Source organism: Dipodomys spectabilis, unplaced genomic scaffold (assembly GCF_019054845.1).
Source record: "Dipodomys spectabilis isolate Male_0828 unplaced genomic scaffold, ASM1905484v1 ptg000089l, whole genome shotgun sequence".
Classification (NCBI taxonomy): Eukaryota; Metazoa; Chordata; class Mammalia; order Rodentia; family Heteromyidae; genus Dipodomys; species Dipodomys spectabilis.
In genome coordinates this window covers 3,527,768-3,555,062 of record NW_024870766.1, presented here as the reverse complement: position 1 = coordinate 3,555,062, position 27,295 = coordinate 3,527,768, and the positions used below count along the sequence as shown (strand labels likewise).

The 27,295-nt window shown below is 38.0% G+C and overlaps 1 protein-coding gene across 2 annotated transcripts in view; it reads right to left on the bottom strand.

The window, feature by feature from the left end:
* Positions 1-5,458: 5,458 nt before the first annotated feature.
* The window catches only part of Pex1 (peroxisomal biogenesis factor 1), a 38,061-nt gene continuing 16,224 nt past the window's right edge, over positions 5,459-27,295 (bottom strand). Inside the window, exons 12-24 of one of the 2 annotated variants that reach the window (XM_042684711.1) lie at positions 25,911-26,081; positions 24,153-24,307; positions 22,339-22,528; positions 21,767-21,933; positions 18,898-19,032; positions 15,718-15,782; positions 13,870-14,012; positions 13,676-13,779; positions 12,418-12,594; positions 10,157-10,387; positions 8,678-8,875; positions 7,907-8,037; positions 5,459-5,726 (exon numbers count right to left, since the gene is read on the bottom strand). In XM_042684711.1, coding sequence (XP_042540645.1) covers positions 5,642-5,726; positions 7,907-8,037; positions 8,678-8,875; positions 10,157-10,387; positions 12,418-12,594; positions 13,676-13,779; positions 13,870-14,012; positions 15,718-15,782; positions 18,898-19,032; positions 21,767-21,933; positions 22,339-22,528; positions 24,153-24,307; positions 25,911-26,081 — 1,952 coding nt within the window. In that variant the 3' untranslated portion in view covers positions 5,459-5,641. The remainder of the gene's footprint in view (positions 5,727-7,906; positions 8,038-8,677; positions 8,876-10,156; positions 10,388-12,417; positions 12,595-13,675; positions 13,780-13,869; positions 14,013-15,717; positions 15,783-18,897; positions 19,033-21,766; positions 21,934-22,338; positions 22,529-24,152; positions 24,308-25,910; positions 26,082-27,295) is intronic. The other variant, XM_042684712.1, reaches the window with a different exon arrangement.

Sequence of the window (27,295 nt, the reverse complement as noted above, 5' to 3'; positions counted from 1 at the left end):
CATGACAAGCTTCTGGCTGCTGTAACCCTAAGGGAAACAACTGGATGATTTTATTAGCCCAGGACTTAAAAAGAATCTTTATCTGATTCTTCTGTAGGCAACAGGCATTCAGACCTATCAGTTGTCTTCAGTGGAGTTGCTCCTGATTGCTCTTGCTTCCCTCTGTGAGATGGGCTTCATCGAGGCCATCCATCCACAGTGCAGACACATCCCACAGTGCAGAGCACAAGTTTTCCCACTGCCATTTCAGTAGCAACTGACAAACATGAAAGTAACTGGTAGGTCATTAGCTTTGACAGCTAAAAATGTCCACCCCAAAGTAAAACCACATACCGTAGACTCCTAATACCATGCTGGGAAAGGGAAGCCAAGTACTGCAGGTGCAGTTTGGGTAGGAAGGGAGAGGGCAAGGCCTTTTCTGACTTAGCCAGCAGATTTCAACCCCAAGAGAAGTTGAGAATCTGATGGGATTATGATTAGTGCTGTAGCATCACAAACACTGAGCCTTTCTCTGTACACGTACACAGTTCTGTACAATTGGAAAGAGGCAATGATAGATCTTTGTTCAATTTTATCTCTCTTTAGAAATGCTAGTGTTTCAGCCCCTTTTTTAATTTTTATTTTCATTTTTGGTGAGTACTTGACTTGAACTCAGGGCCTTGAGTATTATTTATTTTTTTGCTCAAGGCTGGCACTGTTACCATTCAAGCCACAACTTTGCTCCTGGCTTTTTGGAGTACAGATGCAGGTAAGTCTCAATGACTTTCCTACCTGGGCTGGCTTTGAACAGGATCCTCAGATCTCAGCTCCTGAAGGTATAGGATTATAGGCTTGAGCCACCTAATGTTGAAACTTTTTGGATTAAAATGTATTTGTTTATAAATCATTATATACTCTGATTACTCGTGTAGAAGTTGATAGATTCTTGTGTAGTATCACTACACAGTAAAGTTTGAATTTTCATTTTCCTCTAAAACCAATACCAAGAGTTCCTATTGTTTTCATGTTTATCTCTGCTATTGTCTAGGCCTGCCCTCATATTCAAGCCTGCGCTCCCTCATTCCACTGAACTGTTACCCTTTATTTCATTTTTTCCTGGTGCTGAGCTCTTGTCTATACTGTTTCTTCCTACACCACCAAACACCTTTTAAAGGTCTTTTTTTTCCCTCCTGTGCTATAGTTAGAACTTCATATGCTTTCTATCACATCCCCAGCCCAACACCCTTATTTCTGTCTTTAAAGTTTTTGCAGATTCCCATAGCTCTATATCCTCTGGTTGCACTTCAGTTTTGACTTTTATGACCTTCCTTGTGCCGGAGGAGTGTTCCCAAGAAGATGGAGGATGTGTGTTTTATTTACCCACCTTTGTAGTTCTCACAGCACAGGTCCTCACTGGTGGGGAGTCCAAATTAGATTCTGTCAACTAAAATACTGATGGATATTGTGCTAGCTCCTACCAGCTTCAAACTTCCAGTTCTATCATGAATAGTCAAGTGTTTCAATTATTGTTTTAACAAGATTTTAAAAGATCAGTTTTTAAATAGGTTTCTTATATAACAAGAATATGTGAAAATATCCCAAATCATTCTGTTTTTTGACTGTGAAAGACTTATCCAGAACAGAGTTTTCCATCAAGAACTCTTTTTTTTTTTTTTTTTTTTTGGTTGGTTATGGGGCCTGAACTCTGGGCCTGGGCGCTGTCCCTGAGCTCTTCAGCTCAAGGCTAGCACTCTACCACTTGAGCCATGGAGCCACTTCTGGCTTTTTCTGCTCATGTGGTGCTGAGGAATCAAACACAGGGCCTCATGCATGCAAGGCAAGCACTCTACCACTGAGCCACCTTTCCAGTCCCTATCAAGAACTTGAGTCACAATAAGTAGGTGAAATCATATGAACAGTGAAGAGAAAGTTATTTTTATAATGAATGTATGCTTTTTCCTGTGTGAACATGCAATATACATGTTTGGAATGAAGTTGCTCTCATGGACCAGTAAAGGGAAAGGCATGTTTGTGGCTCCCTTAGACATGTTTTAAAAACTCTCATTTCATACCAGGTATATGAGCCATATCTTTTGTCTTTTCGTGCTGGTCCTAGTGCTAAAATTCGGCCTGAGCATTAGAGCTATCAGTGGCTCCCCTAGTTTTTTTACTCAAGGCTAGTACTCTACTATTGAGCCATACTTCCACATTTAGCTTTTTGGTGGTTACTGGTGTTGTCTCATAGATTTTTTTCCTGCCCAAAATAGCTTTGAACTGTGATCTTCAGATCTCAGCTTCCTGAGTGGCTAGGATTAGTCTAAGACTCCTTTTTTAATGCGGTTGTGTTGATGTCCAATGTTACCAAATAGGCCTTATGTATCCTGGTGTCATGGATTATAAACATCTACGGAAAGGCTGCAAGGACACAGCAAATTGGCAGATCTGCTAAAGCTGAAATTACTTTGGACTAGAGATTCAAACTGTGGCCTCACTCATTCTAGGCAAGTGCTATACCTCTTAAAACATGGCCCTAGCCGTATATCCTTATTCTATAACCAAAGCCTGCCTTGGGGACTTACCTACACTCATGGTTCAGAAATATGTCATATTGGGGCTGGGAAGGTGGCTCAGTGGTAGAGCGTTTGCCTTGCATGCCTGAGGCCCAGGGTTCGATTTCTCAGCACCACATAATGCAAAAAGAAAAAACCGGGAAGTGGCACTGTGGCAAGTGGTAGAGCACTAGCCTTGAGCTGAAGAGCTGAGGGACAGCGCCCAGGCCCAGAGTTCAGGCCCCACTACCGGAACCCCCCCCCCAAAAAAAGAAATATGTCATATTGATACACCTGGTGCAATGGAGATCATGTAGCTCACACCCACTTTCCCAGGGCATAGTAAGGCAAGGTATTGGAACAGATGTGAAATTAGCTAATCCATGGAATGAGCAACAGCGGATGCAAGAGGGAAATGTTGCAGTAGAAATCTGCTTATTTCTGCTGGAGTCAGGTTAACTATGGAGAAGCAGAGTTCATGTAGTAGCAATGTGGCAGGCCAGATGGACATGATTATCACAGGTGGCAGCAAGGACAAAATGTTAATTACAGCAGTTATCAAACTGCAGGGAGCTTTGGTGCCACCTAGTTGCTGTGTCTTTAAGACTAAAATATTTGAGCAAAGATCTTAATAAGTTTTAAAAAATCTCCAATCAGGGGCTGGGAAGGTGGCTCAGTGATAGAGTGCTTGCTTTGCATGCCTGAGGCCCTGGGTTCGATTCCTCAGCACCACATAAGCAAAAAGAAAAAAGCCGGAAGTGGCGCTGTGGCTCAAGTGGTAGAGCACTAGCCTTGAGCTGAAGAGCTGAGGGACAGCGCCCAGGCCCAGAGTTCAGGCCCCACGCCCGGACCCCCCACCCCCCAAAAAAAAATCTCCAACCAGCAAACCAGTTCTGATGTGAGTTATTATAATACCGGCATGGTCTTAGCCAAGAATGAACAAGTCAAGTGTTTAGGGAAGTGGTCTTATAATAACATCATAGGCTCTTGCTATGAATGTTTTCCAAAGAATCCAAGCACATTCACCAAGCCATTTCCCAGATACCCTGAAAAGTGACCAGGCATTATGGGGATTGTCAGAGAACCAGAACTTCACCATGACATATCAACCAGAGTGACTATATTACCAATTCCTTCTAAATGAAGGAAAAGCCTCAACAAGTAGAGACAAGAAATTGTGCAAAAGAGTATTTTTTTTTCTGTTTTTGAGACAAGATTTCACTATGTAGCCCAAGTTGGCTTCAAACTCTCAATCCTCCTGCCTCAGCCTCCCAATGTTGATTGTAGAAGCATATCCCACCATATATAGAGTTCAGAATTTAGAAATTTCTGATATTGTACAGAAATATAAAGAACTGTACATATTGCTAGGTAATCAGCTACATAAGAGACAGGCAGGAAGATCTTGAGTTTGAGACCAGCCTGGGCAAAGTTATCAAGGATCCGTCTCAAAAACAAAAATACATATCAAAATGGCTTAGGGTGTGGTTCAAGTGGTAGAGCTCTTATGTAAAATGTATATGGTGCTAGACTCAACCCCTAGTGCTACAAAAAGTACGTATTAATGGGATAATCGATGTTTGATACTTGCAGTCATTGTGTAATGTATAAATCAGGATAGGCCCATCTATCTTTCTTTATGGTCTAAATTTTCAAATCCTTTCCTCTAGCTTTTGAAAACACATAGTACATTACAGTCATCCTCTAGTACTCTCATGACGCAAAACTTTCAAGCAACCTGTCTCCTCAATTTTGTCAGAAAAGATGGATGTCTGGTTATCAGCTAACACCAGATTATCATTAATTTGGAAACACTGCAACTAGCCATGAGGTTTGGGGGAAAGGTATAGTTACAGTTAAAACAAGAAGGCTTACTATTTGTTCCAACAGGAATTGTTCCAGGCCACCCTACTTAAGAAAGATCTCTAATCCACTTAAGGGCTGGCTGACATCAGGAATGGGAAGAATATTACAGAGCAGAGCCTCATGACTAAGTACAGATAGGCAACACTGTTTCATGTTTATTTGTATATTTTAATTTTTTTCCTTTTTCATTAACCCATTTCTACATAGAAAGTAGTGGCCAACTTTACAATGTAGATCACAGATAAAGAGGATATCAGATAAAATTATGCTGCACAGGGGAGAGAAAAACATTCAAAAGTCCACTGACATGGAGTTGGACATAGATACTGGGCAATGTGGTAGCATTTCTGGTTAAGGGATTTATTTGAATTGAGTGTCATTTTCATACCTTATAAGAACAAGCAATTGGGTTAGGAAAAGGATGCATTTTTTCCTAAAAGAGTCAAAAAACTACAAAAAAAACGTCAAGGGCCAGTGGCTCCTGCCTGTAATCCTAGTTGCTCAGGAGGCTAATATCTGAGAATTGAGGATTGAAGCCAGCTCAGGCAGTGAAGTCCATGAGACTCTTATCTCTAATTAACTGCTACAAAAAACAGGAACAGGAGCTGTAGCGCAAGTAGCAGAATACTAGTCTTGAGCACAAAAGCACAGGGACAATTAACTTTATAGACTGTGATAATGACAATGTGCCTTGTGAAGTTTAAAATGTGTTTGTGACTTTAAGTATCACTATCCCACAATACTGTGAATTTTTTGAAATCTATGTAATCTGTAATAATCAGAGGAGGAGAAGGAGGACACCACCACCTAGGCCGGGAGTTCAAGCCTCAAGATGAGCAAATAAAACCAAAAACAATAAAAAAACCCCAACCCTTGAGAATTAATGGGCATAAAGTATGTCCAATGCTAGAAAGATGATTGAATAATCCAACTGTGAGTTCTAAAAACTTTATTTAATTCCTGTATTATCTTTTTTTCTAAAAGAGAAAATAAATTAGTTCTACCACTTGACCAATACTATTTCATTAAGACTTTAATATTTATAGGAAATAAGATACATAATCTGTTATAAATATCTGTTTATTGTATTTTTTTAATCTCAAAGTAATCCTGATCATTGTATCATCACAGCATTTATGTGTGATTTTATAGATTAAGTAAATTTATTAAATTAAAAAGAAATTTACACCACTTTCACTGTTAAAATGTTGGGGAAAGCCACAAACACAGAAAACCAGAAATGTGTCTTATGCTAATGTTACTTTCTGTCCAGGCCGCAACATTGATCCACTTTGATTTTTTCTCTTCTTTGGGTTTTGAAAGCTTTCATACCTTAAAAAATAGAGAGATAATATTTATTAACTGCAAAAGAAACATCATGGATTATTTGCGAACATCATTTTAAGAAGTGAAAGAGAAATAACAAACTATAAAAAAAAGGTAACAGAAATTAAAAATTTCTTTTTCAAAGTTGCACTTTAACAAAAAAAGGAATGAAGAGACAAGTTAGAAAAAAATACAATACAAATGGCAATGGATAATATAAAAGTTACAACTTCCACAGTTTTAAATCAAGTTTAATCAAGGAAATTATGAAATAAGGTACAAATGTTCTGTAATGGAATTGGCCGAGGTTCAACAGGCCAGGGCCAAGAGAGGCTCTCTTGGCTCTCACATGTGCTGTAGAAACAGCTGCCCAGGATTTCTGGAAGGCAATTTGGCAACATATTTTGAAAGCATTAAAAAAATGTCAACTTGAAAGGCAACGATTCTATGTCTATCCAAATGACAACGAATGGTGTATGTAAATAGAACATCTGTTCAAGAATGTAAAAACCACAAACTACTGTAGAAACAATTCAAGTGTCACATTGGACAGTGTGGCACAGCCACATTAAGAAAGTAGCAGTTACTTAAAGGATAAGATGATGTTCAGTATGGGATGGCTAGGATGGAAAAGCCAAATGGCAGTATGTGAAGATCTTATTTAAATAAGAAAAAATTATAAAAGTGAGATAAAGGGAAATTTCTGTTTCCTTCTTATTTTTATTTTATGGCTTTTCTATGGTAGGTACTTATTACTGATGTACACATACACACACACACATACACACACACCCTTTCTCTGAGTGCTAAAAAAGTTAAATAAGAAAGTTGATTCTTTATTGAGAGTTCAGGAATAAATGCTTCTTGAATTACATTGACTAACTCATAGAAAAAGGTAGTTGGTCTGTGGGTCTCAGCTCAGAGGCTCGTAGAACTGCCAATGACAAGAGTCTAAAATAACATGGACAGCCAGAGAAGGGCAGCTAAGTAGCAAAACGAGAAGTGTTCTTATTACAGTAAGAAAAACATCAACACATATGAGTTGTATATACTAAATACAGCCAAAAAGTAAAAAAAAAAAATACAACAAATATTCTTGAGATTGGTAAAATAAAAATTACTTTGAAAGCCAAACTATATATTTTTCATAAATGTCAATCACATAATTAGAATGATTCAAGAACTTTTAATTTTCCTATTTCTCCACAGTTTCTAAAATTAAGTCATAGTTCCTTATAAATAATTCAAATATAATCAAATTGGTTAATGAAAATTCAGTTTTGATGTCTATACTCCCTTGTTCTGGTTGTGTAAGTGCAGATCTACTTACATTTATGTGTGTGTGTGTATATATTATATATATATAATATATATATGTAGAAAGAGAGGGTGTGTGTGTGTGGAGGGAGAGAAAGGGAGAGAGAGAGAGAGAGAGAGAGAGAGAGTTTTCCTGGAGATGACACCCAAGGCCTCATGCATGTTAGGCAAGTGCACTACCACTGAGCTACAATCTTAGTTTTTTTGGTAGTCATCAGGTTTGAATTCAGGGTATGGGCACTGTTTCCTGAGCTTTTTTGCTCAAGGCTAAAGCCACAGCACCACATCGGTTTTCTGATGGTTAACTGGAGAGCCCAGGCTGGCTTTGAACCACAATCCTCAGATCTCAGCCTCCTGAGTAGCTAGAATTACAGGCATGAGCCACCGATGCCCAGCTTACAATCCTAGTTTTAAATTAGTTGTTGTGGGCTGGGAATGTGGCTTAGTGGTAGAATGCCTGTCTAGCATGCATGAGGTTCTGGGTTCGATTCCTTGGTACCACATACATTTTTTTTTTTTAAATTACTTGTTATTGTTGTGTGTGTGTGCATGCATGTGTGCTGTTATATTGGAGCTTGAACTCAGGGCCTGGTTGCTTTCCCTTAGCTTTTTCACTCAGGGCTGGTGCCCTCCAATTGAGCCACAGCTCCACTTCTGAGTTTTGCTAGTTAACTGGAGTCTGCTGCACAGACTGACTTCAAACCATGATCCTCAGATCTCAGCCTCATGAGTAGCTATTATTACAGGCGTGAGCCACCAGCACCAGCTTTAAAAGTGTCATCTTTGATTTTAAGGACAGACTTCCCGAGTAGAAGTGAACAATACTTCCACCTGCAATAGCAGCTACATTTTGAGAAGTGATTACTTACAGCTCAGCAAAGTTCTTCCAGTCATCCTCACTAATGGATGGTCTTGTGTGGCTGAATGCAGTCATTAAGTGGGATTGGCTAATAGTGAGACTGGCTTTCATTGGTCCTGGTTGGCTAAGCGGTTCATCCTCCTTAAACACAAACAGAAAGTTAGTTAGCTTAGGAGTGGGAGGAAAAAAGTGTCAGTCCCAGTATCATTTATTTTTTGTCAGTTTTTATAGGTTGCATACCTTCCCTTTCTTATAAAATAATTGTTTGAAAGCAAAGAAATTCATAACTTTTTGAATCAATGTTTCAACACCTTGTTTATAAATATAGCTTACATGCAAATAAAAGAAATAAATACACATATAAACTGGAAAGACAATTTTTAAAAATCCGTTTTCTTTTTTGGTGATACTGAGGTTTGAACCCAATGCCTCACATTTGCTAGGCAGGTGCTCTGCCAGTAGAACCACACCCTCAGCCCTTTTACTTTGGTTATTTTTAAATAATTCTTATATTTTTACCCAGGACTACCTTTGGAATATAATCCTATCTATGCCTGCCATATACCTGGGGTTATAGGTATATGGGAGGTACCATCATGGCAAATTCATTGAATGAGAGGTTCTTCCTAACGTTTAGCTCGGGCTAGCCTGGAACTTCAGCCCTCCCAATTTCTACTTTACAGGCAGATAAGAAGAGGAGAGAAAAGAACAGAAAGAGAAAAACAAAACAAATACATTAAAAAACCCTCCACAATTATATTGAGAAGGAAAGCAGTCATACTCCACTTTGGTTCCGATATCTTCCTTTAATAATACTGATTTCTGCTCTCAGTTGATCTCTTTGTTCTTGCGTAAGTTCTTGGCAACCTTCTTGTGAAGCTGTCCTGAACACTGGAGGTTGTGAAAACAAGTGGTCTTTCCCAGGAAATCCAGGCAAATCCTGAGTCATGGAGCTTGGTGCAGAGAGACACTGTGAGCTCTGCATGTTAGGTACAGAAATAGGAAAGAAGGGAGAAAGAACAAGGGAGAGGGGCCAAAGAGGGAGAGACAAACTTTTAACATACATTTAAGTTCAAATTTTAGTTTACTGAAATTAAGCAAAGTTTATAAGATGTCAGTTTTCTACAAACCAAGGTTCATTTTGTTAATCTATGGTGAAAACTGCCTAACAGAGGAGTTTTTCTTTCTTTGCTTTTTTTTTTTTTGGTGGTACTTGGGGCTTTGAACTCAGTGCTTCCTGCTTGAGCCTCACCTCTTTCCATGCTGTTACAGAGGCTGCCCATAAATTAATGGACAGGCTACGTTCCAAATAAGTCTTATTCTTAGTTTTTGGAAATACTTATAGGAAGGTTTTTAGAACATTTATTTCTAGAAAGAAATTAGGAGATAGAGCTCAAAATTAAAGATGGTTAAAGCAATACTAATTATTCTTCAGAATCAAAATAGGTAAGTTTCATAGTTTAGAATCTGAATTAATAACACACATGTAACAAAATAACTAAATATAGGTTAAATGTTCTGTGTTTCAAAAAAAATAACTGTGAGCCCTTGCTGAGGGTGGGTGGGTTGGGAGAAATACATGTTGAATACTATTTAAGTAGAAAAACCAATGATAGGGCCCTAATTTCATGTGGATATTTCTTTCTTGATAAATTACTATTTTTACTGCCTTTATATTCCAATTTTGTGGTCAAGAATTGTTGACATAAGCTGGGTGCTGGTGGCTCACGCCTGTGATCCTAGCTACTCAGGAGGCTGAGATCTGAGGATCACGGTTCAAAGCCAGCCTGGACAGGAAAGTCTGTGAGACTCTTATCTCCAATTAACCACTAGAAAACCGGAAGTGGCGCTGTGGCTCAAGTGGTAGAGCGCTCGCCTTGAGCCGAAGAGCATAGGGACAGCGCCCAAGCCCAGAGTTCAAGCCCCATGACCGGCAAAATAAAGAAAAAAGAAAAAAAAAAGAATTGTTGACATAATCTTGTCAAATTTCTCATTGTCCTCAACTATTGTGGTTAACTATGGAATGGATCCCGCACTATGGAGGAGCCTAAAAGCAAGTAAAAGGGTAAGCACACTCACTGGCTACTTTTATTCCCTTTTTTCATCCCTGTTTGAAAGGCTAAAATAACTAATTAGCGGCATTAAAAAACACAAGACCAATATCCAAGAGGGAAGAATATGTGGAAGTGGTAAGGAGACACACTGCTCGATGCTATCTAGATCTAGTTCTGGATTGTGTAGTAATGAATATGCTAGGTACCAGATCAGAAGACGTTCCGTTTCCAAGTTCTGACTCATAAGAGCTTCCAAAGTATAGCCGATACATATTGAATTTTGATTCATCTGGAAGTATCTCAGACATTTCTAGAGAAACAAGGGACTGATCTAAGCCACACTCGCCATCTCCAGCAGAGTCATCAGAACCACTGCTGTGGTTAAGAAAGACCATTGAAGAGAGACTTAAGTCACTATCAGAACTGGAACTTCGATCCTAAAACACACAAAAGGAGAAGCAGTTGTAAGACTTAAGTAGTTCACAACTCAGAATTTAATAACATAAACAGCCTACAAACAGAGCCATATAAGAAGACTTCAGTAATTTTTTTTTTTTGTCAGTCCTGGGGCTTGAACTCAGGGCCTGGGCAATGTCCCTGAGCTTCTTTTGCTCAAGGCTAGCTCTCTACTACTTGAGCCACAGTGCCACTTCCAGCTTTTTCTGTTTATGTGGTACAGAGGAATCAAACTCAGGGCTTCATGCGTCCTAGGCAAGCGTTCTGCCACTAAGCCACATTCCTAGCCCAGAATTTTTTTTAGCATGCTCCTATTATTTCTCTAATGGCATGCAAGTGAGGCACATAAGTAAAATTTTAATTATTAAAATAAGAAAAGACACTGGGCACTGATAGCTCATGCCTGTAATACTAGCTACTTAGAAGGCTGAGATCTGAGGATTGTGATTCAAAGCCAGCCCGGTAAGGAAAGTTTGTGAAACTCTTATCTCCAATAAACCACCAGGAAACCGGAAGTGGCACTGTGGCTCAAGTAGTAGAGCACTTGAGCTGAAGAACTCAGGGACAGTGCCCAGGCCTCAAGTTCAAGCCCCACAACTGATAAAAAAAAAAAAAAAAAAGACAAGATGGAACGTGTGGATAACTTACCAACCATCTTGCTAAAAAGTCTGTGACAAAGCTAGAACTCACATCTCTGGGTTTTGTCTTTGCCTTTCCACTTATATATTCTCCTCCAAATGATAAAGCAACCATGATATAAGGTATACACATACTTAGAAATATATATTTCTAAAGCACTCTATCATTAGAAGAATTAAAATATTTCAGGGATGGAGATGTAGCTCAGTGGTAGGGCACTTGCCTAGCATGTGCCAGACATTGGGTTAAATTTCAGCACTACAAATAAAACAAACAAAAGAAACCTCAAAAAAAAAAAAAAATCCCCCAGACACCAGAACAAAAATAATCACTGGATAAAGTAAGCAGCAAAAACTCAAGACTTTTCAGATTTAAGATCTTTAGGCCCACCAAAAATCTCCAAAAATGAGAGGAAAAGATGCAGGGAAAAATCCTAGAAAATATATGACATAGTCTATGATACGGCAAAAAACAAAATTAGACCAAAAAACACAGAATATCCTTAAAGGAAAGGTTGATGCTAGGGCTGAGATACAGAAAGTAGAAGAGAAATAAAGGAAAACATAGATGAGAATGAGTGAGGAAAGATCCATGATTGCATAGCAATCCACATCTTGGAAGAACAACCAAGATGGCGTCCTACAGGTCAGCTGGCCTATTTCACATTCAAATTCAACTATTTTGACTGACTTTTTTTTTTGGCCAGTCCTGGGGTTAGTGCTCTACCATTTGAGCCATAGTTCTACTTCTGGCTTTTTTGATAGTCTATAGGAGATAGGAGTCTCATGGACTTTCTTGCCCCAGCTGGCTTGGAACTGTAATCCTCAGATCTCAGCTTTCTGAGTAGCTAGGATTACAGTTGTGAGCAACTAGTGCTTTGATTTTTCTTTTTCAATACAAAACAAGTAGAAAAACCTCAATTATTTTTCTGTTCATATGAATTCATATTTCAGATTAAATAATATCCTTCCCAAGGCCAACATATTTTTGCACATATTGAGGTAATGTTAAAGAAATGGATAACAAACCCACAACCCAATTATGGAACATTTAACCAAAGGAACATTTAAATTTCTATGAAGTTTTATCAAAGTTGCTAAAACTAATATATTTCACAGTTGAAAGTCTGACACTGGACTGAGTTTTGTTTTTGGTGCCAGTACTAGGGCTTAAATTCTGGGCCTAGCAGCTGTTTCTTCAATTTTTCTGTTCAAAGCTGGTATTCTACTACTTGAGCCAGAGCTTCACTTCCAGCTTTTGGTAGTTGACCGGAGATAAAATTCTCACAATTTATTTCTGCCTGGGTTGGCTTCAAACTGTGATCCTCAGATCTCAGGTTCTCGAGGCTCACCTGTTCTTTCACACCACTCACCTGGAGCGCGCTGGTGAGCAGCCTTCCCTGCAAAGCCTCCAACTGGGCATTGTACAGCAGGGCTTTCAGATCAGCCCCGGTAAAGGAGGTGGTGACTGACGCAACATGCTGAAGGTCCACATCATCTGCCAGAGGCAGAGAGTCACTGAGAACGTTTAAAATTTCCAGGCGCGATACCTGAAGGAAGAAAAGTGAATTGATTTAACAAATAAAAAATAAAATTTTATGAATTAATTTTATTAAAAAAGTATTGCCAAAGGTTAAAAATAAATTAACTTTACTTATCTAAAAAGTTTTACAAGTAAGGGCTGGGAAGGTGGCTCAGTGGTAGAGGGCTTGCCTTGCATGCCTGAGGCCCTGGGTTCAATTCCTTAGCACTACATAAGCAAAAAGAAAAAATGCCAGAAGTGGCGCTGTGCTCAAGTGGTAGAGCACTAGCCTTGAGCTGAAGAGCTGAGGGACAGCGCCCAGGCCCAGAGTTCAGGCCCTACGACCGGACCCAAAAAAAAAAAAAAAGTTTTACAAGTAAGTGGAAAACCATACTAAAAGTCTATTTATTTTCCTTGGAATCTTTTCCCTAATGGAATGGACATAGGTTAGAAAATCAGTGAAATTAACAGGTAACTGTTTTAGTGTAAATCACTGTCTTACTCAGACTAGTTATTTTCTAGATTTGAGTAAGTGTTCCAATAAACAACAATTTAAATAATGTAAATAGTTGCTACATGTGCCATATTCTGATATTTTATACCTTTGACCATTTGTTTATGTGTTCTTCCATTAATTCTTAAATTTGAGAACAAGATTTGGTTAACACATAACTACAAGTTTTTTTTTTTAAAACCTTATCACTGTGATTCTAACTTGATCACATTCTTACTATTTATATATGCTTGATTCTGTATCCATGCTTTGTTTTGTTTGATTTTTTTTTTTTAACAGAATAATGGGGTGTGTGATCTTGAATACAGAGAAGATGACATTTAACACTTTAGGTTTCTTGCCTTTTTTTTTTTTTCCAATTGGTGAACACTGCAAGGTTAAGAAGTGTTTAGATTTGCAGGAAAATGACCAGGCCAAAGAAAAAACTTACCATCTAACTCAGAATCTGTTTACCCTTTGGGCACACAGTGACTAAAGCCCTTGCCTAAGAAAGCTAGTCTTCTAAGGATAATTGCTATCACCTGGCAGAAGGAAAGTTCACAAGGAAAGAGTGTAGCATTTGCTGGATTTTGGACTCTAAATATGAAATTGTCACCTGATCAGGAGGAGGACAGTATACACATTTATCTAGTCGACCAGGCCTAAGCAGGGCAGGGTCAATCAAGTCAGGGCGACTAGTGGCAGCCAACACATAAACACCTAAGGGAGGAAAAAAACAACACTTGAAAAAAAACTATAATGTAGAAAAATCTTGTTATGACAGTATATTTGTGCATTTATGCTGATTACCCTGTAAGCCTTCTACTCCATCCAACTGAGTCAGTAACTGGTTAACCACTCGGTCAGTAACACCTGTATTGTCATGACCTCTTCGAGGGGCAATGGATTCAAATTCATCAAAGAAAAGAATACAGGGCTTCGCCGCCTGTGCTCTGAGAAAAGCAAACATTGCCATTTGAATAGGGCTTAAAAGCTTGCAAACTAATTTCATGTATAAACACTTACAAACATATACATACAAACACAGGTATTTTTTTTTCTCATCTTCACAGTAAACCAAGGTTCAAGCCACTGTGTCCAGTCATTTGGAAGGGGCTTCCTGAACTTTTCTGCCCAGACTGGCCTCAAACCTCCCAAACTTAACCTCCGAAATAGCAAATGTAAGGCCTTTAGTTCAATCACCAATATCACCAACAAAGCAAAAGTTTTATTATTTAATTAAACTGTGTTGTTAGAGAATAGTCTATACGATATTGTTTCTTTGAAACCTATTGGTCTCATGAGTAGCTCATTTTTTTAAATGCTTAAGTGGGCTTGAAAAGAATACATTCTCCAGTTGTTGGGTGCATGTTCTAAAATGCTCATCAAACTATTCAAATTGATTACATTGCTCAAATATCCTCTTATGATTTTATTGTTTCAATCCAACAATTACCAAGAAATGCTGAAGTCTCCTATTATGAAAGGTAGATCTGTCCATTTTTCATCAGTCTTAAGTATTCTGAAGCTGCATTATTAGATACAAATAACTTTAGAATCACATAATCTTCTTGATTAGTTGAGACTTTTTATCAATAATGTAGTGGTGGTATTTATTTCTAGTAAGCCATTTTCCTGGTAATGTTCTAGTCTTAAGTTGGGTAGTGGATACATGTTGATTTTACTATTTTTTAAAAAATTGTTTAAGCATATAATATTTGTCCTCCTAACTGTATACTTCAAAATAAATGAGCAACTATGTTTACCTTTAAATATTATTTTCTTTACTCACATAAATTTTATGCATAATCAACAATAATAACACTATTTTAATTAAATTGGCCATATATAAATCTTGATGTATAACAGACAAATTCAGAACTGAGGGAAAAGGAACTTAGAATTTAGAAATGTAAGAGACATGTCAGAAATAATTATTTGCTTCATATACTCAGAAGGCTGAAGCAAAAGGATTATTAGTTCGAGGACAGCAGAAGCTACATAGGAAGTTTCAGGCCAGCAGGCTAGAAAGCAAGACACTGTATCAAAAAAGACAAAACTAAAAATAATAAGAATTGAATCTGAAATGTATTTGAATAACCATTTAAGATTCTGCTTTCTTGTGTGTATTGAGGTTTGAATTTAGGGCCTCGTTCTTGCTAGATGGCCATGCCTCCTCTGGCTCTTTATGCTTTATTTTTCAGATAGAGTTTTGTGTTTTTACCTGGGCCAACATGGCCATGGATCCTCCTACTCAGGGCTCCTGAATAATGTGTGTGACAAGCATGTAGCCATCTTTTTGGATGAGATGAGGTAGGGAAGGGGGAGGAGAGGCAGTCCTTATTAACTTTTTGCCTGGATTGGCATGGAAATGCAAGCATCGCAATCTCTACCTCCCCAAGTAGCTGAGATTGCATGTACAAAGCACTATGTCCAGTCATTATTCCATTAGAAAAAACTTCATTATTAATACAACAGAAATAATCTCCAAAATTTAATACTGGAAATATTTATATTTAAGTAGTATTTGGTAAAACAGAGAAATCTTATCCTTTAGTTTATTAATAATGCCTATATATATCGGAATATGTTCTTTAAGGCACTTATTGGTAAATAATAATGGAGTCAATTGCTTAAAAATATTCATAAAGAACCAACCTAATGAAAATATCCCGAACAGCTTGCTCACTGGCTCCAATATATTTGCTGAGTAACTCAGGACCCTATTAAATAAAATAAAGTTAAGAGTTGAGATAAAGTAAAACCTTGTTTTTTTTATTAAGTTGAAATGAAACATAGAAAGTTTTAATATATATCAGAGAAATATATTTTAAGTATATGTCTCTTCAAAATATATATTTACATATATATTAAAGTAGTTGGGGCTGGGAAGGTGGCTCAGTGGTAGAGCGCTTGCCTTGCATGCATGAAGCCCTGGGTTCAATTCCTCAGCACCACATAAGCAAAAAGAAAAAAGCCGGAAGTGGCGCTGTGGCTCAAGTGGTAGAGTGCTAGCCTTGAGCTGAAGAGCTGAGGGACAGTGCCGAGGCCCAGAGTTCAGGCGCCACAACCGGACCACCCCAAATAAATAAATAAATGAATAAATAAATAAAAGTAGTGTATGTTGGAATAAATATCACACCACAAGTTCCTACTTTTGGAATTTCCTCTGCCTGGAACATTTGCCCCTAGATAATCTCAAGTTTTGTTTCATTTAGACCTCTGTCAAAATGCCAAGTCTTCTAAAAAAAAAATTTGCCTGACAATGCCATCGATGACCTGCTCCAGTTACCCATGCCTCTTTTCTACTTTCTTTCTACATAGTAATCACCACCACCTGGGGTAGCTTTCACACTAGATGTGTCTAGTTGCTTGCTGTCTCTTTCTACTAGTAGAATATAAGCTGCAAAAACAAAATTTTGCTCATTGCTCAGTGGGCAAACACTGCTTCCACCTAACTGCTGAACAATCATTTGTTTTGTGAAGCAATGAATGCTTTAAAAAGGGACAAAGTCCCAATTATCTCAAATTTTTGTAGACTCTAAAATAAATGTAGATACATACTTACCTTAACCAGTATCTTCAGTTATGGAAACCAACCTTACTTATATGGAAATTGAAGAATATATTGCCTTTCTTGAAAGGCAACTGAAAAATTTGCAAAACAAACCTTATTATAGAAAGTAAAATTAATAATATCTGTAGTGTTTCCTTAAATTGAGTTCTCTAGTCTGGGGGTATATACTAAGGGCCTGGGTGCTGTTCTTGTGCTTTTGTGCTCAAGGCACAGCTCTACTTCCAGCTTTTTGGGTATTTAATTGGAGATAGGGTCTCACAGACTTTCCTTCCCAGGCTGGCTTCAAACTGTGACCCTCAGATCTCAGCTCCATGAGTAACTAGGATTACATGTGTGAGCCATTGATTCCTGGCAATTGAGATCTCTTGTTAAACTGAGAAGATCCTAATCTCTAATAAAAAATTACTACCCTAATTTTAGTTTAAAAATAAATTTAAAAAATTACTACCTACAAAGGATCACAAATGTGATCAAGTTAAAGAACTTCTATTACTCAGCCACCTAGACATCTAGCTGTATACGAGCATTTAATCACATGCCCTCAGATACAGTCAGAATGATAAGACTAGAAAATGGGGCAAGAGATAAGTGAGGCAAAATATTAGAAACAGGAGAGACATAGGCATCAGTGGGAGCATTTCTAATGTACTCCTGCTTGGTTCCACTTTAACCCGCCAGAAAAAACTGGCAACTTGATGAAACCTTTGAAGTAGTATTCAGCCTCAATTATGATCTGGGTTCAGAAAAAAAAAAAAAAAAGGACAACTAAAGTTCTAGTGTTCCTCTATTACTGTCAGGTGCTAATATATTTAGCGTACAAAAAATAATAAAACACAGTAAGCAAAAGTCTAATCAGAAAGTAATAAACAGGCTTATATATAAGTCAATTTTGAATAAGCCTAGAGTGCATCATTCCTCTGCCTTTATCTGAACCATCTGGACTCCCAGATCACAATGCTATGCCAGTTGGTAGACACAGAGGGATTGCCCAAAATAATATCTGCTGGCATGTCCCTTAATTATCACACTGGCTTTTCATTTTTAAAAACTTAGACCTAGTGTGACACGAGTAGAGTAGAACACAAATAATAGAACAATAAAAATCCAGCTTCCTGTGTCAGAATAGTCTCCAGCCTCTACGTATTCTTTTTTCAAGTATAGTTTGCCCTTTTTAAGAAATCTGAATGTTTTAAAAATAATGTATGCATAATTCTATTCACAGTGCATGAAGATCTGCCTTATATGAGAAGTAAAAGCTGTAGAAGAGAGTGGTGCCTCATTATTCCACTGTTTATAGCTTTAAACTAACATATGGATTAGTATGAGCTTTCTGTGTATGAGACTAACCCACAGTGAAGAAACATAAATGGTATTGACAAGGACTCAGTGAGTTAGGAACTCCCACACATGAAAAACAGTGCAGTTCTGAGAAATAGGTGTGTCTCAAAAATATGAACAGGAAATTACTCTGCTACCCAACAATTCTACTTGTCATTACATATCAAGGCAAATGAAAACATTTGTCTATACAAAAGTCTGTACATGAATATTTATAGTAACACTACTCATAAATGCCAAATGGTGGGAACAACCCAAATGTTTGGCTACTTTACCAATGAGTAGATAAACAAAGCACAGTGTGGGTATGTGATCAAATATTATTCAGTCATGAAATGGGATGAAGTACTGATACATACTAGCCCACTTAGATAAAGCATGAAAATATTAAAATAAGTCAAAGAAGCTACACAAAAATGTCACATATTGCCTGATTCCTTTCACATGAAATATACAAAAGAGGCAAGTCTACACAGACCTAAGACAAATTCATGATTGTCAGGGAAGAGGTAGAAGAAGAAAGGAGATGAAAAAATAAGAGGTGCTGACTGCACAGCCTTTTGTTTTTTTTTTTTGTCGATTGTGGAGCTTGAACTCTGGGCCTGGGCGCTGTCCCTCAGCTCTTCAGCTCAAGGCAAGCGCTCTACCGCTTGAGCCACAGCGTCACTTCCGGTTTTCTAGTGGTTTTTTTGGAGATAAGAGTCTCACAGACTTTCATGCCCAGGCTGGCTTTGAACCACAATCCTCAGATCTCAGCCTCCTGAGTAGCTAGGATTACAGGCGTGAGCCACCAGCGCCTGACTGATTGCACAGCTTTGTAAACACAAGAAATGAATTATATATTTTTTAAAAAGCGAATTGTATGTTATTCACATTTTACATAAAAAAACCCACAGGAAAAAGAAGGATAAATGCACACATACCTTGATACTAATAAAATTCATTCCACTCTCTCGTGCAACCACCCCAGCTAGTAAGGTTTTTCCTGTGCCAGGGGGACCATATAACAATATTCCTGTTCTCTGTCGTATGGGCAAATTTGCAAATAATTCTGGATACTGAAAAATATTAAAAATAGGAAGAAGAGCTCAAGTCTAACCAGCAATGACTAGCAAGAGCTAAAGATCAATGTACAGAAAAAAGAACTCAAGAGGTTCATAACTGCTATCTTTACTTATTAATAATATCACAACAGTAAAGTCCCTGTGCAGGGGAGAATAATGAAAAGAATGATATTACTCAAAATGGATTATACTCATAAGCTAATATGTTGAGTTGAAATCCCTTTGTGTAACTATGTAAAGATAATAAAAATAAAATTAAAATTAAAAAAACTGGGGAGGGGAAGGTGGCTCCGTGGTAGAGTGCTTGCCTTGCATGCATGAGGCCCTGGGTTCAATTCCTCAGCACCACATAAGCAGAAAAAGCCAGAAGTGGCATTGTGGCTCAAGTGGTAGAGCACTAGCCTTGAGCTAAGAGCTAAAGAGCTGAAGAGCTGAGGGACAGCGCCCACAACCAACAAAAAAAATAAATAAATAAAAATAAAATAAAAAAACCTGCCTACTATAATCAGTTAACTCAAAAGAACTACCACTTGTTTTCCCACATTGGACCAAAAAATATATTGATAATAAATGTATAAAACTGCATGAGAATTTCTCTCCATATGCCTGTTGTCATTTATTTACTTATTTTTGTTATTATTATTGTTGTTATTTGCGTGTATGTGTGTGTGTGTGTGTGTTACTGAGGAAACTAAAGACTTACTTGTGCAAGTCAAGTGCTCTCTAACTGAGCATACCCCAAACCTGCTTTTGTTTGTTTGGCTTTTGGTGGTACTGGGGTTTGAATTCAGGGTCTTGTGCTTGATACACAGATGCTCTACCACTGAATCACACCTCCAGGACTTTTTGGCTTTTTTTGTGGTCATGGGTCTTGAACTCTGGGTCTGGGTGCTGTCCCTGCACTCTTCAGCTCGAGGCTAGCACTCTACCACTTGAGCCACAGTACCACTTCCAGTTTTCTGGTGGTTAACTGGAGATAAGAGTCTCACAGATGTTCCTGCCTGGATTGACTTTGAACCATAATCCTCAGATCTCAGCCTTCTAAGTAGCTAGGATTACAGGCATGAGCTACTGGTGCCCAGCAGGCACTTTTTATTTTTTAGGTAGAGTTTTGCTTTCTGCCTAGGCATGTGCATAATACCACAATCCTCCTATATTTTGCTTCCCACCATGGCTGGGATGACAGGTGCATGCCACTATGCCAGTTTTCCTGTTGATATAGGAGTCATTCAGGCTTTTCTGTCCAGGCTGGCCTGGAACCAGGCTTGATCTCCGCTTTTTCACAAAGCTAGGAGGACAGGTTCAATCCATTGCACCCAGCTTATTGTTTGAAAAGGGGTCTTGAGTATCTGCCAGGGCTGGCCTTAAATCACTATCTTCCTAATCTCAGTCTCCCAAGAAGTTAGGACGACAGACAGGAACCACTAGTGCCAAGCTGTTTTTTTGATGGCTTTTCTTTTTTTTCTTTTTTAGGGCATGATAATAGTACTACAATAAGAAATAAAACAAGAACAAAAGACTTGTCTTTTAACAAGTATACTTCCACTTGAATAGTTTACAGATGGTAAACCATATAGTTCACCTTTGTACATCCAAATATTAATAAAAAAATAATAGAAAAGACATTTGTAATGACAACAGACAGTAAAATCTTGTAAAAGTCTCCAGGGTAAACAAGCAACAGACTGCTAATCAGTAACTTGCTGAATCACTAACTGCTCAGATATTTAAAAAAAAAATCTTTCAATGTGAGCCAAACATCCAAGTAAACTAAAACATCAGGCTACTCTTAACAGAACCCTGGTCTCCTTTACAGATATGCCTGTTTAGTTCTATCTATAACACAATTCCAACCTTACCTTTATCTCTACTCTAATCTGAAAGAGGCCTACAAGCTCGCACTTAAGCATATGGCCTCCCTCTATCTGGATAGTAATGTCTGGTGCAAAGGCCAGCATTTGGAGTGATGAAACTCCATGCTCATGCTCTCTCACACAAGCACCCATTCCTGTGCTGCATTCAACATGCCCCCCAGGTCCTGACAACAACTAGAAGTTGCCATCCAGCTACATGCCACCCAAGTTTTTTTTTTCCCCACTTAGGTGTTTGCATGGGTCCTTCAGCCCATGCACGAATCCTCATTTCTCAGTTCTACAACCTGTATACTATATCCTAGATATACTTACTACATCCTAGACTCTACCTTGAGATCTTTTGAAGAGCAATTTACATCTGCCCCATTTTGCTTGCCAGCTACCTATAAACTTTATGCTGTTTGTCAGCTCCTTGACTTTCCAGAATTGATACGTAGAGTCTGGGAATGTGGTTTAATGTACCACCCTGTGGACCTATAGGATACTTACACCTTTTAGACTATTCCTGTTTCTGTTCAAATGCCAAAAAACAGTTCATTTTGTTTTAGTAACCTCTAGTGAATCAAGCAAAACAGAATTATGAAATTCACATAAAAACCTATTTACTCAAATGTATTTACTGTAAATATGACCTGGGTTTCTTTGTAAGTTTGCAATGGGTAAGGAGTACTTTGAAACATAGAAAATCTGTTAACTACCTAAAATAGTGCTAGAAATTTATTTGGTAACTCACTAAGTATTTGCTTAACAGATTGGGAAAACCAACACATAAAGCCAAAGTCAACAGCTCAAGGTTTCTTCAGGAATCAAGTACTTGTTTTTGTTGCTGTTTGTTAGTTTTGTTTTGAAAATACCTTGGCTGGTAATTGGACTGTATCCATAAGTATCTGGCGAACTTCATGTAATCCACCAATCTTATCCCAGCCCAAGTCTCTAGGTTTATGTAGGTTGACATTTCGCAAAGATGCAGGAATAAATCTTTGGAGAGCCTTTTGGAAGTCCAATGTTGATAGAAGTAATTCTGTTTAAAAAGAAATAAATGCCTTTCAATATGTGAATTTTCCAAATATGCCAGCATCTTATCTGAAAATGTCAATTTTCTACTTAATTAACAATTTATACAAACACTAAAATGGAAGTAATTCTTTTTTTGCATTTTTAATTGTTATTAAGTATTGTACAAAGAGCTTACAATCCCATAATCAAGTTATAAGTACAATACTTTTTGGTCAATGCCATCCCTTCCTTTATTCTCTTCCTCTCATCCCTATCCTCAAATTACACAGTTCATTTTTTACATAATGTACATTGAATATAATGATTTCATTTATTCTAATTCTAATTTTTACTACACTTGCTCTAACTCTTGACCTACTGCAATTACATTTCTCCAAGCCTGCAAGTTCAGGTTTTACAGGAAATGTACCTTCCTTAGTAGATATATGCTGATGAGAGAGATGAGAATGTATGGCTCTATCCACAAGCACTGTAAAATCTCTAGCCACAAATCCTTCAGTTTCTTTAGCGACATGTTGCAGGTCAAGATCAGTGAACTTGTTTACATCACAGCCCAGTTTATTTTTTATAACATTATACAGAATTTCACGCCTTTGTTCCTAAAGAAAACACACAAACTTCAAATTATTAATTTTATTCAATTATATATTTTTAGTACAGACATACATCACTTAACAATAGGAACATGGTCTGTGCATTTTGTCATTGTGTGTACTGTACAAACCTAGATGATACAGCTACTAACTACATGCCTAGGCTAAATGGGATAGCCTACTGCTCTGTCAGATTTCCTCTGGTAGGTAATTGTTCTCCAGTTTCTACAAATGCTTTCACTGTCTTTATATCAGCACTCACAGAGTTACTCTACAGCTCCACATTGTATGCTAACAGCAAATTCAACATCAGTGCCGGGTTCAGCTTTTGCTTTCAACATTTACTTTTTTTTTTTTTTGTCCATGACCAGTCAAGGTGCTAGAGGTATGGAGGATATACTTCTGCATCTGGTCTTTGTGTATTGGTACTGGGGCTTGATCTTAGGGCTTTGTGTTCTTGCTTGGCTTTTTTCCTCAAAGCTGGTGCTCTACCACTTTCTAACTTTTCGTTGGTTATTTGGAGATAAAAATTTCTTGGATATATCTGACCAGGCTGTCTTTGAACTCCAATCCTAGATCTCAGTCTCCTGAACAGTTAGGTGTGAGCCACTGGTACCTGGTTTGAGTCTGGTCTTTTAATTCTAGATCCTTAGAAGTTTCTCTTCTGTAGTCTGTATTGTGGCCTTTAATTTATATTTATTTATTTATTTTTGATGGTACTAGAGTTTGAATTGAGGGCCTTGTGCTTGCTAGGCAGGCATTCTACCACTTAGCCATGTCCCGAGCCCTGTCTCGTGGCCTTTCAATAAAGCAGATTCTTCAATAAGGATCTTTAAGACAGTAGCAGTGGTAGAATGGGACATTCCTAACTAGTGACCAATAACCATCACTGATGTTCCACTTTTGTAGTTCTTTATCACTTACTTTTCATTTTGCTTCCAGTTCAATCACTTGATATGACCACTTCATCCATTTAATTAATAGTTCTTTGAGAGTTTTTATTTTGTTCCTATAAAATTTATTTCTAAAAACACATTAAATAATCAATATCACTATGTCATTATCATTCTGTTACTTTTTTTTTTTTCTGCAGTGCTGGGTATCAAAGCCAGGGCCACATGCATGCTAGGCAGGTACTCTCCCACTGAGCTACATATCCAAACTTTTGTTCTACTTAATTACAGGCAAATATTTTTTATTCAAAATTGGCTAAATAGCTTAGTCTCAATATTTACAATAGTTACTAGGTGAGAATTTCAGTGTAGAATTAAAACACGCTTGCTAGTTCCTGAACACACTTCTTTCAGATCACTGCCTATACACTTATGTTAAGCATGAGTCTCCAAAGGGGACTAAAGGCTAACTGTGCTGGTAGAAAAAAGCCATGTTTGCTTAAATATTTTCACCATTCCTTTTCATTCAGAAAAACCATTTCCTTAGAAAGTTCATGGTAGTACTTCCAATGGTTATATAATTTATGCATTTAGCATAATATGCACCAAATTTTGTTTTGTAAATATTCTTAAAACCACACAGAAGTAGTAAGTCTGAAACTATGTCATTGATAAAATAAAAAGTAATTTCTATAAAGAGGGATTTATTTCAATAATCTTCAGAAGTAGTGTATTACCTGAGTAGGAGGTTGAATATGATGGACACATTGAAATATATGAGTTCCTTGAGCAGAAACCAGGGAAGGATGCAGAGAGTGTTGAAACTGGCTGGTGGCCATCAGTGCAACTAAACTTCCCATGGCAATGAACTCTTTGATCATATCATTCAAAGCTAAAATCAAGTAATATAGTGTAAGAACTCAAGAAAAACACCATGAAATTTTATAATTACATCTTCTTAAAAATAAGGCTAAGTTAACATTGAGCTTCAAGATGGAACAGCTTCTTTGTTTTAAAGGTTCATTCACTCACTCATTTACCATTGAGGACCCAGTTTGAGATGTAGGAGGCTCTGTAAATTCAGACTGAATAATTCTCAGAGCAATGTTGTCTGAGGTTCCCTAGTCCTGGATCTTACAAAGTGAGTAAATAATAAAGATTTTCTTAAAATGAATGTCTTAAAGGGTTTCAAATTTCCAGATTGTTTTCTGTTTTTTGAAGCAAAATACAGCTCAGGATTCTGTCACTTTCAAATAATCTTCTTCCAATCAAGGTCAGAACTGAAATAAAGCTGAGTGATATACAAGTCCTGATGCCTATGTCAACAGCATTCCCTAACATTAGACTAGCAGATGTGGTGTTTAGGATTCAGTGTAAGAGTAGTTAACACTAGTTTTATAGGTCCTATCGAATTCATAGTGTGACATTAACACTAGACAATAATAACCCCAATTCTGGTTACATTGTGTGTCAATTTCAATACTCAGGAACCCAAGACAGTTCAGTACTGCCAAACCCTCCAGCCTCATCCCTGACCAACCCTTTGTTTGCATCCCAAGCTCCAATCAATGGAATATTCCCTAATGCACTATGATTTCTTATGCTTCTTATGCCTTACCCTGTAGCCGTATTTCTTTTGCTTCTTGATCAGCATGAAATTGTTTCATGCTAATTTCTCTTCTTCCCTCAAAACTCAGCTCAGTTGTCAATTTTTCCAAAAGCCTTCCCTGGTAACACCTTACATCAGCTTACCCCAAATCAGGTTATATGCTCCTATATCTAGTACTATACTTCTAGTACTGCATGTCCTATACCTTCTAGCCAGTCACTCTGCTCCACTTAATCTCTAAGTTTCTACTTCCTGACCTGCAAAGCCAAGAGACTTTCTGTAAAAACAGAACTAAGCAATTCCAGGTCCAAAAGGGGCACTTGACATGTGGTTCTTATCCTGCAATGACACACTGGATTTGTACATAAGCATTTGACAAACATTTGCTAAATAAACAAAAGCATGAATAAATCTGTAAACAATTTCTAGAACATAAAGGAGAATGAAAAGACCTTAAAAGGTTAGCTATGAATTTGAGGACTTTGTTGTTGTTGTTGTCAGTGTGGAGCTTGAATTCAGAGCCTGAGTGCTGTCTCTAAGCTCTTTTGCTCAAGGCTAACGCTCTATCAGTTTGAGCCACAGCGCCACTTCCAGTTCTCTGGTTGATAACTGGAGATGAGTCTCATGGACTTTCTTGCCTGGACTGGCTTTGAATAGCTGGGATTACAGGCATGAGCCACCAGTGCTCAGCTTAAGTTGAGGATTTTCACACTGGTCTTCCTCTACCAATTTTGCTAACACTGAACAACAGAATTCCACAGAAGGCCTTAAAAGAAACATACAACACAGCGTATGTGTTATTCTCTGGCAAAACTAGATTTACCACATGAACCACTAATGCTGATTGGCAAAAGAAAAATGCTTAAGCCAGTGGAAGATGTATTACCATGAGCGAGCCGCTTGCTCTGCACGGCATCAGGACTGTGCTCTTGTTCTGGGCCAGTAGGCAGTCCAGCTATGAGATCAAGGTCATCCAGCAGAACAACAGATGGCTGTCTCCATGCTGCCTCTTGGAAGGCCCCCTCCACAGTTTTTTGTATGTTTTCAAGCCTTTTACCTTAACATAGAAGATAAAGCTTCAATGCTAGTTCAGAGCTAGAAAATTTCAGGCTACCCTTCTGGAAGCATTAGAAGAACTCAGTATTGATTTAACTATAAAAATGCCATCCATGTTTTGTTAATATAGCAATCACAAAAATTTATTGATCATTAATATGCTTCAATGAACAGTCTCAAAAGGTTTGGTAAAGTGCCAAATATTATCACTAAGACAAGAACATGCTATGATAATTTCTGTATGTATACAGTTATTCATATGCAGTCTTATTCTATAGAATTTCAGATGGCTTACGATAATAAAAATAGGATGTAGGAAAGCACAAACAAGAGTAAAAGGTACAGTTTCAGATAATACTGAGTATGAGTGTAGCTCTTTGGACATTCTAGATGCTACATTTCAGTCACAAATTTGTCTTCAAATTTGCTAGAGTCACATTTTTTTTTTTTTTTGCTAGTCACGGGGCTTGACCTCAGGGCTTGGGCACTGTCCCTAAACTTCTTTTGCTCAAGGTTAACATTTACCACTTGAGCCACAGCACTACTTCCAGCCTTTTCTGTTTATGTTGTACTGAGGAATTAAACCTGGGGCTTCATGCATGTTGGGCAAGCACTCTACCACTGAGCCACATTCCCAGCCCCAAATTTTTAATTTTTTTGGGGGGGGGTCCAGTTGTGGGGCCTGAACTCTGGGCCTGGGCGCTGTCCCTCAGCTCTTCAGCTCAAGGCTAGCGCTCTACCACTTGAGCCGCAGCACCACTTCCGGCTTTTTTCTTTTTGCTTATGTGGTGCTGAGGAATTGAACCCAGGGCCTCATGCATGCAAGGCAAGCGCTCTACTACTGAGCCACCTTCCTAGCCCAAATTTTTAATTTTTAAAGAACAAAAAATAGAGAAAATCATGTACTGATGTAAACATTTCCTGTTACTCAGTTCTAAATTAAAATTTTTCTCAAAAGAAAAATAAAATTTTTCTCATGAGGCTTCAAGCAGAACTCAAAGATAGGGCTGACTGGGTGCCAGTGGTTCCCACCTCTAATGATAACAACTCAGGAGGCTAAGAGCTGAGGATGGTAGTTCGAAGCCAGCTCAGGCAGGAAAGTATGTGAGACTCTTATCCCCAATAAATTACCAAAAACAAAAAGCCAGAAGTACAGTAGTAACTTATGTGGTAGAGAGCTAGCCTTGAGCTCAGGAACAGAACCCAGGCACTGAG